Source organism: Eleutherodactylus coqui, chromosome 5 (genome assembly GCF_035609145.1).
Source record: "Eleutherodactylus coqui strain aEleCoq1 chromosome 5, aEleCoq1.hap1, whole genome shotgun sequence".
In the NCBI taxonomy this organism is placed as follows: Eukaryota; Metazoa; Chordata; class Amphibia; order Anura; family Eleutherodactylidae; genus Eleutherodactylus; species Eleutherodactylus coqui.
In genome coordinates this window covers 235,362,747-235,377,205 of record NC_089841.1, presented here as the reverse complement: position 1 = coordinate 235,377,205, position 14,459 = coordinate 235,362,747, and the positions used below count along the sequence as shown (strand labels likewise).

General features: G+C 43.6%; 1 protein-coding gene across 1 annotated transcript in view; it reads left to right on the top strand.

Annotated features, from left to right (window-relative positions):
- The window catches only part of SH3GL2 (SH3 domain containing GRB2 like 2, endophilin A1), a 149,856-nt gene extending 135,639 nt beyond the window's left edge, over window positions 1–14,217 (top strand). The window contains exons 7-9 of the mRNA XM_066604355.1: window positions 1,622–1,725; window positions 8,189–8,322; window positions 12,701–14,217. Of these exons, the coding sequence (XP_066460452.1) occupies window positions 1,622–1,725; window positions 8,189–8,322; window positions 12,701–12,900 (438 nt within the window). The 3' untranslated portion in view covers window positions 12,901–14,217. The remainder of the gene's footprint in view (window positions 1–1,621; window positions 1,726–8,188; window positions 8,323–12,700) is intronic.
- The last annotated feature ends 242 nt before the right edge of the window (window positions 14,218–14,459 follow it).

The window sequence follows — 14,459 nt, the reverse complement described above, 5'->3', positions numbered from 1 at the left end:
AAATTATACATGGGCGTATGTAAATTATTACATGAGCGTATGTTCAATGTGTAATTTGCACACAGTTTCTCTGCATGTAATATGTAGTCGCATAGACTTTCACTGTGCCGCTGACACGATGGCCACAAAATATGCTCACAAAAATACATGCCATGTCCTATCTTGGTGTGTATTATGCGCACATCCACACCAAGATAGGCTATAGGGATTGAACATATGCAGCAAGTACACATGAAATGCTCCTGCGTGAAAATAATGCACGTAATACGCACGCACTCGTGTGATAAGGCCGTAATGTGTCAGTCCAGGCGGCCACACCCCCTCCCGACCAGTCCTGCTCACTTTTCTACGCCGCCTGCATAAGTTTTGTAAAAAGTCATAAATTATTTGCGCAAAAGGGACTTGCGGCATAATTTGCAGCTTTTCTACTCTAGAATTCTGGCACAAGGCCTTTGTAAATCTTCTCCTCCATATATCATCCTGATGAGCTCCTCTTGCTCTACAACGTGCTGCCTGAAGCTTGGGCTCTATGTTCAAGTAGACAAGTTCCCTTTATGTATTTGCCCTGAGATAATTGTATTGACTAGTAAAGATGAGCAAGCATACTCGCTAAGGGCAATTGCTCAAGCGAGGATTGCCCTTAGCGAGTACCTGCCCGCTCGAGAGAAAAGGTTCGGGTGCCGGCGCGGAGGAGCGGTGAGTTGCGGCAGTCAGCAGGGGGGAGAGAGAGATCTTCCCGCTCTCCCCCGCAGCTCCCTGCCCGCCGCCGGCAGCCGAACCTTTTCTCTCGAGCGGGCAGGTACTCGCTAAGGGCAATGCTCGCTCGAGCAATTGCCCTTAGCGAGTATGCTCGCTCATCACCACTAACTAGACAACAATGTCTTCCTTTTTATGTATACTAGATTCAATATATGTTATAAATAGAGATGAGTGAGCATACTCGCTAAGGAGAAATACTCGAGCGAATATTGTCCTTTTCGAGTATCTGCCCGCTAGTGAGAAAAGCTTCGGGTGCCGGCGGGGGTGAGCGGTGTGTTGCGGGAGTGAGCAGGAGGGAGCGTTCCTCCCCGCTCTCCCCCGCTGCCCCCCGAACCTTTTCTTCCGAGAAGGCAGGTACTCGAAAAGGACAAATGCTCGCTCGAGTATTTGTCCTTAGCGAGTATGCTCGCTCATCTCTAGTTATAAAGTTATGTAACAAGAAGTAATTAAAATGCTGGAAGTACAAAGAAATTGAAAAAAAGTTTTCATAAGTAGGAATACAGCGCAGTGTGGGTCACCGACACAATATTCCTCTTCATCGGCTTAGATATTGCAGGTCGGCTGGAAATGTATTTTACGAAATGACTGCAGTAATAGAAGTGGATGTACTGCCAGCACGTATTAACAATTCCCTGATAAAAGTGGCTTTTTGTGCGACAGTGAAGGGGCAGGAGGTGATAGATGACTTATAATATTGGATTATTTACTGCAATGCATAATTACTTTAGTCAACAAATCTATTTTTTATTTTGCGCTTTACTTCGGGGCATGCATTTCACAAGATGGGTCTCTACAGGAAATGAGATTGTATTCGCATTTCATACCCCGGCTGATCAATAACTTACTGATCTGTTTTTGTTAGATTGAACAAGTGAGCCAACTCTCCGCTCTCGTACAAGCACAACTGGAGTACCACAAGCAGGCGGTGCAGATTTTACAACAAGTGTCTGTAAAGCTGGAACAGAGGTATGCTCCGTATAGATTGGTTGATGATTTGTCACACATGTACAGTATATACTAGTGGTGGACAAAAATATGGAAACACCGTACAAAATGCATGCCTAAAGTTACATGGGATTATAAATCATATTTCAATAAGACATGTAGAGACCGATTTTAAGTGGAGTTAACATGATACAGATGCTACCAGGGAGATGTAAACATCTGCCCAAGCAACAAGGTTCCGTTGGTCAGGGGTTTGAGCCACTCAGCTGCTGTTACCAGCCGACTCCCAAGACAACCCAGAGCAGGGCAAGAGGTGAAGTGAACATAAATTTGTCAGGAAAGCTCTCAGCCAAGCAGGGGTCAAAAGGGCAGAGTAGTACTAATAATTAAAATCCACGCAATTCGTATGGTGTTTCCATACTTTTGTCACCCCCTGTATGTTTAACTTTTTTTTTTGTGTCCTATAGTAAAATTCCTTTAGTAAGGCAACTTAGTCATATGGAAGTCAAAAACCATTGAATGATACATTTAGTAATTAGATGCTAACAGTTAACCAAAAATATGACCAGATAAAACATACAAAAAAATGTTAGCCTGCACAATTTTAGGTGGGTGTCTACTTGTGCCCTAAAGATTTATATGTAATGTTAGGGTCACCCTGCAGCCAGGCATTATGTGCAGCATGCATGTATATTGATATGCTCTGGCCGTATATCTAAATAGATACATACATCTGCTATTGACTGTCCATGTGATACTTTTTTTCCACTACTGCCCTACTCAATAGCGTTGAGATCTACTAATGCATACTAACTAAAACTTATGCCAACTATTCACACTTTTGACTAGTACATGAATTGTACATCTGGAATATTTTCAGGCATATGCTCCGAATGTAGAGCCCAAAACTGGTGTGACCATAACGTTAAGGCCCTTTTACACAGGACAGGCGGTCTGCGATATTTGTTCCTGTGCTTATTTACTTTACAGGAACAAGCATTGCTCAGTGAATGGAGGCGGAGCGGGCTGGGGATCGTTCCGTCCCACCTGCTTCCATTCACAATGAACAGGCAGTTGTTCACAAGTGAATGACTGCCTGTTAACAAAAGCCGATCCGTCTGGATGCAGAAACTGAATGACGAACGAGAAGCAAACTCTTGTTTGTTGTACAATCAGGGCAGGCGTGTACGGAGCTATGCCGGAAAACATCACTCATGTGTATGACCCCATTCAAAAGAATGGAGTTCATATTTGTGGGAGACTTGTGCGTTGCGATTTTTTTTTCGCCCGTATGGAGGCCATGATAATTGCAATAGACTGGTATCCATTCCCTGTAGGTGCCCATTTAAAAAATATTTACCTATAGCACGCGATATGTTTTTTTCCCCATTGGATACTAGTGAATAGAATAGCGTAGTCTACTTGCACTCCATTCTCTATCGCTCTTTTTCCTATATTTCAAGCCTTGTCATTTATTTAGCCGTATACTCACAAATGAACACTATTTTAGCTTCTATTGAGCAAATAGAGCGCCATCAATCTGCTTTGAGCTTTCCCAGTGTATACACTAAGCAGACATCACAAAAGTGATGTGAACATTAGCTTTAGCTACATAATGTAAGTGGAGCATCTAGATGGAATTCAAAGGGAACTTATGAGCCACTTCATGTTACGGTCTGCGAGCGCAGTATGCAGTGGTGGCAGGCACACAGCGTGACTGTTATGTATAACTACGATGTTTCACTAAACTCAGGGCATTTTTGTACAATCACATTTGCGACGCGTATTGTGCATGCAAAATTTGCATGCGCAATTCACAGCGAGTAAAACACATTGATTTCAATGGGTTCGTTCACATGAGCGTATTTTGCGCATGAATTTCATTTACACAAATAATACTATGCATACTGACCGTGTTCCTCTGACCATCCCAATTTTCAATGCAACTGATTCCCCTTTTACACTGAACGAGAATCTCCCGTGATCACCAGCTCTTTTGCGCTCCGGCAGTGTGTTTAAACTGCACTATCATCACTGAAAATCATGCAGTTTTCGTTCACTTATCGTTAAGTGTTTCACATTTCTATGTGAAGCTCTGACGATCGGTGTTTAAAGTGCACAAGCCGGCAATGATTTTTATGTTGACCGAAACTGAATGAGAACCGCACGATTCTTGATCGCCATTCAGTCGTTGGCTCGCATTTACACTGAACGACTATCGTTCAGTCTAGACCAGCGGTTCCCAAACTTTTTCAGCCATGGAGCCCTTTTTGAAGCAAAACCCCAAGGTGTTGTCAGGGGAGGGGTTAGGGGCATGGCTTATCAAGGCATATTTTTACCTCCATCGTTATAAAAAGGACAGGGCCATTTAAAAAAAAACAAAACGGAGGCACGCTGGAGCATTGGATGGGCTACTGATATACATTATACTTAAAATTAACAAGCTGCGGCATTAAATCCAATCAATATCCGCATGGATTTTGTGCAGATTTTTTCCACAGTGAGTTGATGAGATTTTCAAAATTTCAGCAATTTTACTGTTACAGCTACAGTAGATTCCGCAGCAAATTTGCCCTGTGTAGTAATAGTGACCCCCTATAGTGGTGGCCCTAGTAGTAATAGTGTCCCTCTATATTGGCCCCAGTAGTAATAGCGTTCCCTATAATCCTTCCCAGTAGTAAAAGCATCCCCTATATTGGCTCCAGTAGTAATAGTGACCCCTATTGTGGCCCCAGTAGTAATAACGCCCCCCATTGCTTCCCCAGTAGTATTGGGGTACCCCATTGCTACCCTAGTAGTGATAGGGTCCCTCATTGCCACTATGCTCTTCAGATAGGGATAGGTTTAGTAGTGCAGATTACAATTGGAATGGCCGTGGGCCACTTTGGAGTCTCGGCCCAGGGTGGTCGCTCCAATCACGCCTATTGTAATCCGCCATTGGTCACGGCTTTACTCACCCCTGTAGCGGTGTCCTGACAGCCTGTACTAAGGAAATCGGTATGCAGTACCTGTAGTCAGCATAGCAACGCAGATCACATGACCGGAGCTGGCTCATGTGATCCGCGTTATGCCGACTGCAGGTCTTGCATGCTGATTTCCTCGGTACAGACTAGCCAGACACCGCTACTACAGCGGGGAGCAGATCGGGGACCTAGACCCTCCATCTGAGTCCCTGAGAAGCTCTTGCAGAGCTCCAAGGGCTCAGCCGAGCACACTTCAGGAAACCCTGGTCCAGACGCACCTTTACGTTTCATAGCTTTCACTGACTTATCTAATTGTGCTGCACAAGACCCGGTCTTTCTCTTCGTGGCATCATCCTATCATTTTGACTTAGGGCCATCTTTTCTCTGAGAGGCAACAGTGCATATGTGTGTGGGAGTGTGTGCGTAGGGGTAGAAAGACAGCTGTGGGAATCTAACTCCAGTAGTAGCACGGAGTCTCAATCTGTGTTATGATGAAATGATGAGCTGCGCTAAAACAATTTCTATCAACCCAATTTGTAATGCAGCATTGTTCTAAACCTGCATGATTAGAATCATTCGCTGAAGCAGCTTCCTGGTAGGACCTGACTGTAATTCTAGAATACGGCAGCTCAGTGAATGTTGCTGTTGCATAGCTAAAAAAAATATATATTTTTTTTTTGAAACGATCCGATATATTGCAATGATAACCGAGCTTAATAGAATCGCCCGGCTCATAGTTCAGCCTGATGAAATGCTTAGATAACGCGGCTCGATAAAATGACGCAGCGGCGGAGCTCAGTTTGATTTAAACTTGTTACAACCTCTCCGTGGAATGTTAACATGGAAGCGTACAGCATCGGGAGGCGATGGAACGTCCAGATAACACTCGCTTGGCGAATTGTCACATTAATAAAGCTTAATAGAGCTTTGTAATAGTAAGAGCTTTATCAGCCGCTGTGATCATGTAAGCCGGGGAAGGTTTATCACACTGTGTTGTAACGCCACGTTGCTTTCGGTACATATCAATAATAGCCTATAATTTACCAGGACTGTTGGCACAACTTCATCTTCGTCCTTCACTAGACTGCGCAGATCACTAATGGTACAGAAGTCATTGGCCCCCAGGGCTTCTGGCGTTTTGCATATTTGACATTAAATATTGAGGTTTCTTCTCTTCTCGTTAAATGAGCATGCACAGCCAGCGTAGCACACCGATGCGGCACAAGGCGAACCTGTAAATATAGGTTTGAAAATATCACCGATGCTGCATTGAAAGCCCCGGGGCTCATTATATCTTCTGTTTTGTTTGCAATTAAACCACTGATATTAAATCAGGCCAGAAAACCTTAACCCCTTATTGATACCCAGCTTGAGTAATCACCCAGATCGACCTCTTATCTCACTGCCATTTATTGCCCACACATAGGAAATGACTGTTACGATCATTTTAGGTTTACAGCATACATTTCCATGAAAATTAGTTTCTCTTCGTATGTGTAATTATTAAAGGGGTTATGCCATAATTTACATTTCGCTGGTAAATCATGTGAAATATCTTATTAAAGAAACAGGTCCATGTCTAAACAGAATGTGCAATAGTTGCTTCAGGGCGCAAGCACACAGGCGGGTCGGATTCCACATGCGGAATCCAAGCCCTGGCAGCAGTGGAGTCCGCGCGTACCTGTTTTTGGTTCGCTTCCTCTGTACTGCGGATGGTCTGCACGGCGCGCCGTCGGACATGCACAGTACATCTTTTTTCTTTAAATCGTGCTTTTCCCACAGAATCCGCGGTCTGTCCGCAATGTCCATTGTAAGTCGGTCGGCTTCCATTGACTTCAAAGGAAGTAGTTTGTGCAGACACCGCAGGAAGGGGGAGCATGCTGCAAATTCCTCCGCAAGAGGAAACCGCAATTGGTTTCTGCTCGTGTGCATGGAAAGTCGCTTTTCCATAGCATGCTATAGAGGGTATATACTGTGGAGCCTGGAGACAGACGCCCATCTGGATTCTACCGCAAAAATCCGCTTATGTGCATGCACCCTAAGGGCGTCTTCAGACAACCGTATATCGGCCGTGTGCCGATATACGGTGTCCATCTTTGCAGGGGGAGGAGGCTGGAATAGCCGGGAGCAGTGCACTGAGCTCCCGCCCCCTCTCCACCCCTTGGCACTATTTGCAATGATGGGGCTGAGCTAAGTTTCATAACTTAGCTCCACTCCCCCCCCCCCCATCCCGCTCACCTATTGCAAATAGTGCCATGGGGCGGAGAGGGGGCAGGAGCTCAGTGCACTGCCCCCGGCTCTTCCAGCCTCCTCCCTCTGTGATATACGGTCGTCTGAAGGCGCCCTAAGGCTGGGTTCCCACGGGACGGAAATCTTGCAGATTTTCCATGCATTGCAGCCTCTATTCCACTGCAGTAATCTCTCCCCACAGAGAGACTAGAGCCCGCAACAGAAACTGCGGCAAAATTGACAATTTGGATAAAGCAGCTTTAGAATATAAAGATTGTGTATTGCATGTCCTTTTTGCTATGCACTTCAGGACCCATTTTGTGCAATATTTTCCGGCCGCGACCATTTCCTCTTGGATTACCTTATATTTTTATATGATTAAAAAAATACTAATTCTGTTTATCAGAAAGCCAGGTGGCAAATAAAGGGGTGGCCTATTCAATATATTGAGTTATGTGGCAGATAAGATGGGGGATCTGAAATCTGCTCATTGATTTTCATTTGTAATCTAGTTGAGGAAGCCATTATATCTGTTTTTTTTTTCATTGGTATACCGCTGTAGTACTGTGTGTCATCCAATAATGTATTAATAAATAAATACATGAACAAAGAAATCATGGAAAAAATAACAATTCTCCAATTGGAAAGATTAAAAATACAAAAAAAAAAGGACTTGTGTGTCTAAATATATTGCATACTTGTTGTGGTGTTCATTACTGGTGAGACAAAACCGACTCTAGGCCTAGTGCCAATGGCCATGACGGGCTCCGCAAGCAGAATTCCGCAGCGGAGTCCGTAACGGCGGCACCCCTCCCCCCTAAAGCCCCCATACTCCCCTCTGGATCCTCTGCCTGATGTTCCACATCCCGTGCCAGCGCGTGACGCGCCAGCAGTCATATGACACGGGCGTCGGTGGGTAGGGAAGTGTTTTCACACTATCTTCCACTGTGCTACATGTGTGACCATCCGCACTAGACATATTAGCATTCAAGAGATCACCAGGGGGAACCATAACAAGCATATAACCGCAACATGTAAGCAGATTAGGATTTTTTTTTTTTTAATGACTACCATTATGTTTTTATGTGATCTAACAGAAATATATGGTAATAATCTTGGGACAACCTCTCTAATTATAATGCTTTTTTTGATTCTTCATCTCTAATTTTTAATCTTCCTCAAACAATGGATTAAGGCATTTGATGATGGTTATGAATTTAATAAGATGCCCTGGACAATAAGCTATTACAGAACGTGGAAAATAATCCAGTAAAATCCATTTCATTTTATAGAATCAGAGATGCTGCACTCCAGCCACGGCGAGAATATCAGCCCAAACCTCGTATGAGCTTGGAACTTACATTACCCACTGATCTCAATCAGCATAATGGGGGGATTTCTCTTGCTACAACTCCGAAACCATCAGGTATGCTCAAGGATATTGTCACATTTAAACTGGGACTATGAGCAATTACTGGGGATTCCTGTTGCTAACCCCCACAGAGAGGCGCTATAACCTCGGGGATGTTGGCAGCAAATGTTCAATTTCTGTGCAGTGTCACCACTACTTGGCCTATTGCACAATTCTCATTGGCATCAGTGGGACTGTCCATGTTATGTACAGACACATGGAGTCCTCCTTGACTAGATAGTCTTTCAGTAGTCATTTAACCCTTTCCAATCCACTGTCTGACGTCTAAAGACATTCTGATTGAAGGCTGTACAGCTTCCGATGTCGGAGAACGTCCGGCAGGGTATTCTTACTGTATCTTGCTGGCTGCTCTGTTGTTGGGGGGGGGGGGCCTCTCCAGCATGTCCAATACTGCGGTACTGGCTCTAGCCAGCAGGTGGCGCCATTGTATAATGGCAGAAAAAGAAAACTCCCTAGGAAACCCTGAATCCAAAATTGGATTGCAAAGGGTTAATAGATGAGGGTCTTGAATGGACGACCTCTCATTATAAACTCAAAATTTACACATATGACATTTAACAATTTTTTTTCTAAACTAGAGAACCCTAGTTCACAATCATAAAAATACAAATTTATGTTTTGGGTTTTTTTAAAATAAAAATTTACCTGTTTAAAACCTAATCACATTTTTTTATTCATACATTACATGTATTTTATGTATTTTACATATTTCAAATTCTATTTGATGTATAGAAAAAATCGTACCTGTATACTGTGACACTGGGGGATGTCGCCTCACTGGGATTGTCCCCTTCCTACATAGGAGGGTTGACACATATGAAATGTACTCCAAAACATTGCTTTTCTGGTTTAAAAGTGGTCACAACCAGCTTTTATTGTGCATCACACGGCACAGGACAAAGCACTTCACAAAATACAGCGCAATATGGACAAAATCCCAGACCTATCTAGCGACTTACTAACATATTCCTCTTCGTTAGCTGATAGAGCTTGAAGTCTACCAGCTGTCTCCTCAAAATCCCAAATTGGTTCGCCTGTCTCCCTAAGGGCTCTTGCACACTTACGTTTTTCTTGTGCGCTTTTTTTTTTTTTTACGCGAATGTCAATGGGACTTTCTAGTGTTAAAAACGCATCGCATAAAAATCGTAAAAACACAAACTTACAATTTTTTGTGCTATTCATTTTTAACATTAGAAAGTCCCATTGACATTCGCGTAAAAAACCCCACAGATTTCACGTGAAGAAACTGTGCAAGAAAAATGCAAGTGTGCAAGAGTCCTAAAGGTGCCTTCACACTGGTGATAAAATCACACGACACGAGAGTGAGCGAAAACACATGATGATGAAACCAATGATTTTCAATGGTTTTATTCCCATTTGTGATGTTTTCACTCATGTGATGTTGCTTGGAAAAGAATTTGCAGCATGTTTTATCTTTCTGCGATATTGCCCTTTGTGTCCAATGGGGCCGATGGCAGCAGCGCCAGTCCCATTGAAAACAATGGGAGAACTCCGCAATCCTCTGCTGCGGCCGTGACCGCCTCCGTGAGGAAGAAGGGAATCCCTGCAGTGATGCGAGACTATTTTCACATGCATCCACAGGGATCTCACATGGGGGGGAAGTGCGATATCAGGCCGTGAATCAGAGCCCGATATCGCCCTCGCCAGTGTGGAGGAGCGCTAAGGCTAGTGTTGCCTCTTTTCGCAGACTGCAGCCAGGATTGAGAAGCTCACCCTTTTCTTTAGGTGCCACCTCAGGTGGAGCGTAATTAGCCAAATTGGCCAGCTCCAAAGTCAAGAACCTGCTTCTGCGTTAAGGTACTTTTAGGCGATATTTACTTGGCCAAGAAGTTCTAAGCGTTTGTGCGATGTACAGAACTCCACACATTGTATCAACCCATTGTGTTCAATGGGTTAAATCACTCAGCAATTTTGCTCTTGCACTGATAGTGCGAGATGTAAAAACTGAAGCCGTTTCTATTTTTGTGCAATTCACGCTTGCGAATAGGGCTTGCAATATGTGGTGTCTTGCGCAGCATATGGATGAAGTGTCCATGTGTTGCGTGATGTGAGTTGCACCCGACTATCAGCCGTGTAAGTACAGCCTTAGGGCGCATTCAGACGACCGTATATCGGCTTGGTTTTCACACCCAGCCGATATACGGTGTCCCTCTCTGCAGGTGGAGGAGGCTGGAAGAGTCGGGAGCAGTGCTCTGAGCTCCCACCCCCCTCTCTGCCTCCTCGCCATCCCCCTGCACTATTTTCAATGAGGAGGAACGGGGGCGGAGCTAATGCCCGAAACTTAGTCCCGCCTCCTCTCATTGCAAATAGTGCAGAGGGACGGAGAGGAATCGGGAGCTCAGAGCACGCCATATACTGGCCGGCGGGAATACCTGGCTGATATACAGTCGTCTGAATGCGCCCTTACACTGTTGGGTGCATAAATGCCCAACAGCTGTGCCAGCGACTATCGCTCCTGTGCTTTTAGAGGAGCAACAGTCTGTCAGAGAATGGAGTCTGAGAACTGTTTCCGCTGCCATTCACTGTACACAGGAGGCGCTCAATCTCCGGTTTGCAGAGTTTCAGCTCACTGAAACAGAAGTTTTTCTCTGTTTTCTTGGTAGCTTTTAAGTGGCTTTATTATACGGGTAAAGGTTTATGGCAGTTACAGAGAAAAAGTGAACCTGAACCTCTAGCAGCAAAATAATTACTTAAACGGGGCCAATTTAACCACTTAGGCTGGGTTCACACGGGGCGAATTTGCCACGGAAATTCCGTGCAGAATTTTGCCGCAGCAAATCCGCATGCGGCCGCTAATCCCGGAATTGGCCAGCCATGTGGACGAGATTTCTCAGAAGTCTCGTCCACACGGGACAGCAAATCCGCAGAGGAAGAGCGAGCGTCCGGGCCGCTTCAAAACCGCCACGGGTTTTGAAGCAGCGGTTCTCCCGGCGGAAATCTCGCAGTTTTTCACTGCGGCCAAACCACTGGATTTCTGGCGGGAATCCGCCCAGTGAGAACCCAGCCTTAGAGCTCTATGACATATAGCATGCATTGCTTGTACAGGTATTCAGGAGGACTGTACGGCCACAGAAGCTGTGCTGTAGGATTAACAACGGGAGCCCATTGGTGAACAACAGTTGGGATCAGATCCCTACTCAGATTTCCAGCTGTTTACCTCCTTAGTGGCTGTGGCATCTTAGGACCTTGACAGATAAAGGGAGCTCTGTCAGCCCCTAAGATTCCCACAAATGGGATTGACAATGGGTTAACATGGCTTTTAGAGGTCTAACAAAGGTATATAGATGCACCATAGGTATAAGCGAACTACAACTTGTCCCATAAAAAATAAACCGCCTTAAAGCTTTAGCATCAAGAAAATAATGTATTATTCTTTATATGTGGCAATGAAAAAAACTGTCACTTGATGTTCCATTATAAGCCCTAAGAGCGATCCTCCGGGCCTGGAGAAACAAAGATGGCCACTCTGACTATTTGATGCACACTGTGCATTACTTTTCATCATTCGCATAAGATACTACACCGACTTTGTTTAACCAGTGCCTTCCATATAAGCAGCACTGGCCAGACACAACAGCATGTATTGTCTTTAGACCACCAATGCATACTATGCAAAGTGTGCAGCAGGTTTTTAGAGGAGCCATTCATTCATCTTTGTTACCTCCGGCCTGGAGGATCACTTCAATCCCGTAACCCCTTTAGTGGCACGCCTGGAAAATCTCCGGGGCTTGCTGCACTGACCATGCAGTTAAACTCTGGAAGATTTCCGTGAACAGCCCTAGTGCTAAAATGTGCAAAGCACTGAGTTGTCATCAGAAATCTTCCAAGGTTTTTACTGCATACTTCAGTATTGCAGTAAATATAATGTCGGCAGAAATATCATAAAAACAAGCCACGCCACAGGCCTGTCTTCATGGGCAGAAATGCATGGCAGCCTTCAAAAGACCCTGAGCTGCCATGGCAAATGAACATTTCTTATCGTGAGGGTACTATTCAGGACCTCTGAACTCCGATTGGGGCATTTTAATGCTGCAGTTAGACAGTAGCATTTAAAGAGTTAAAACTGCGATCAACTTGTCAAAGATAGCTGGCATCCATAGTGTATGGGATAAGCTTGGCATCTGGGCCTGCTCCATACAAACCCCTCTGCTGGAGGGCTTACACTCTGTTATGTTTAACTCTTTAATGCTAAACATCCAAAGATGATATGCACTAATATACTCATTACGAGTTTAATAGTTTTTTTTTTAAATTTTCCACACATTATCGTAATATGTAAGGCAAAAAACATAAAAATCTAATTAAAACACAAATGACTACTGTAATTTAATTTTTATTGTCCGTGATGCAGGTGCTCCCATGGATCAGCCGTGCTGCCGGTCCCTCTATGACTTTGATCCAGAAAATGAAGGAGAACTTGGCTTCAAAGAAGGCGACATCATTACCCTCACCAACCAGATTGATGAAAATTGGTATGAAGGAATGCTGCATGGCCAGTCAGGCTTCTTCCCAATCAATTATGTTGAAATTCTGGTCCCACTGCCACACTAAGATGTCTGACAAACAATAGTTCCGTTCGTACCACTGCTTTTAAATGCTGCTTACTCCAGATGACAAGTACAAGTGCAGTGGTTTTAAATCTGTTACATTCCATGGTCATTTCAATTTACTTTTGTCTTTCTTTTATTTGTTTCTACGTGTTCTTTCTTCTATTATAGTATTCTATTATTGTATTCTTTTTTTTTTTCAGTCTTAGTGTCCTTTATAATGAATGCAGGAATAAAAAAGTACTTGTTGTGGCACCCTTCCTTCCACGATACAGTGCACAATAGTCTTAACATGCCCAAGTGAAATAGTGTTAGTTTTTGCCAACTTTGCTTACTGTATGTTTCCAGAAATAAATGTTTACAGAGATAGAATGGTACGGGGATTGTAACCAAAATGTCTTGCATTCTATGAAAAATTTATTATAGCAAATTGTATTCTCCTGTATTGTAAAAAAAAAAAAATTGTGTTCTAAGGAAGAAATGCTTTATTAGTTACTATACAGACAGGACATGAGCCCCATGAAAAAAGTGTTTATTTTATACGTGTTTTAGATTATGGAAAATTTAGTGTTTTTTCTTTTTCTTTATTTTTTTATACAAATTGAAGAGGATTTACCCCCTAACTTCACAAAATGTTTACTTTTTCACAATCCATTATATATGTATACTATATATGTTATATACTTAAAATATACAGCAATCTAATACTTGTGTTTTAGCAGATTCATTACATTTCTCAAATAAAGAGCCTTTCCCCTTAAAAATAACGTCTAGAAATTTCACGTCCGAGTTATTCTTTTGCACATATTTTCAAATTTTATTCAGCTTTTATATAGAAGGGTTGTCTGATTTTTAAAGGTGACAGCCATTATTTGCAACCATTGCAGCATCTACCTGTAAGGGTTGTCACCAGCTTTAGATGACGAACAGCCGCAGTTACAGTAGCCCCTCTCTCATATTGCCCTGGGAAGTAGTTTGGGAAGGTTTGAATTAGGATGCTTAGCAATAATGGTGCAATAAATGGGGTGGGAGCCTTACAGCCGTGGTATCTAAGGACCTCAATATTCATTTTTTTATGGTTTTCTGGATGTTGAGGCCAAGTAATACTGCTTGGAGTCTGTGTATGGCTAGTGATGCTCAGGTTGTGTCCTGTAGTATCCATTGTTTCAGAGGACTGACTAGACCTTAATTAATGTAAATTCTGTATAAATAGAACATTCTAACTTGCTAATTAGAGATGAGCGAGCACGCTCGTTTAAAGGAGATGTCCCGAGGCAGCAAGTGGGTCTATACACTTCTGCATGGCCATAATAATGCACTTTGTAATGTACATTGTGCATTAATTATGAGCCATACAGAAGTTATAAAAAGTTTTATACTTACCTGCTCCGTTGCTGGCGTCCTCGTCTCCATGGTGCCGACTAATTTTCGCCCTCCGATGGCCAAATTAGCCGCGCTTGCGCAGTCCGGGTCTTCTCCTCTTCTCTATGGGGCTCCGTGTAGCTCCGCCCCGTCACGTGCCGATTCCGGCCAATCAGGAGGCTGGAATCGGCAATGGACCGC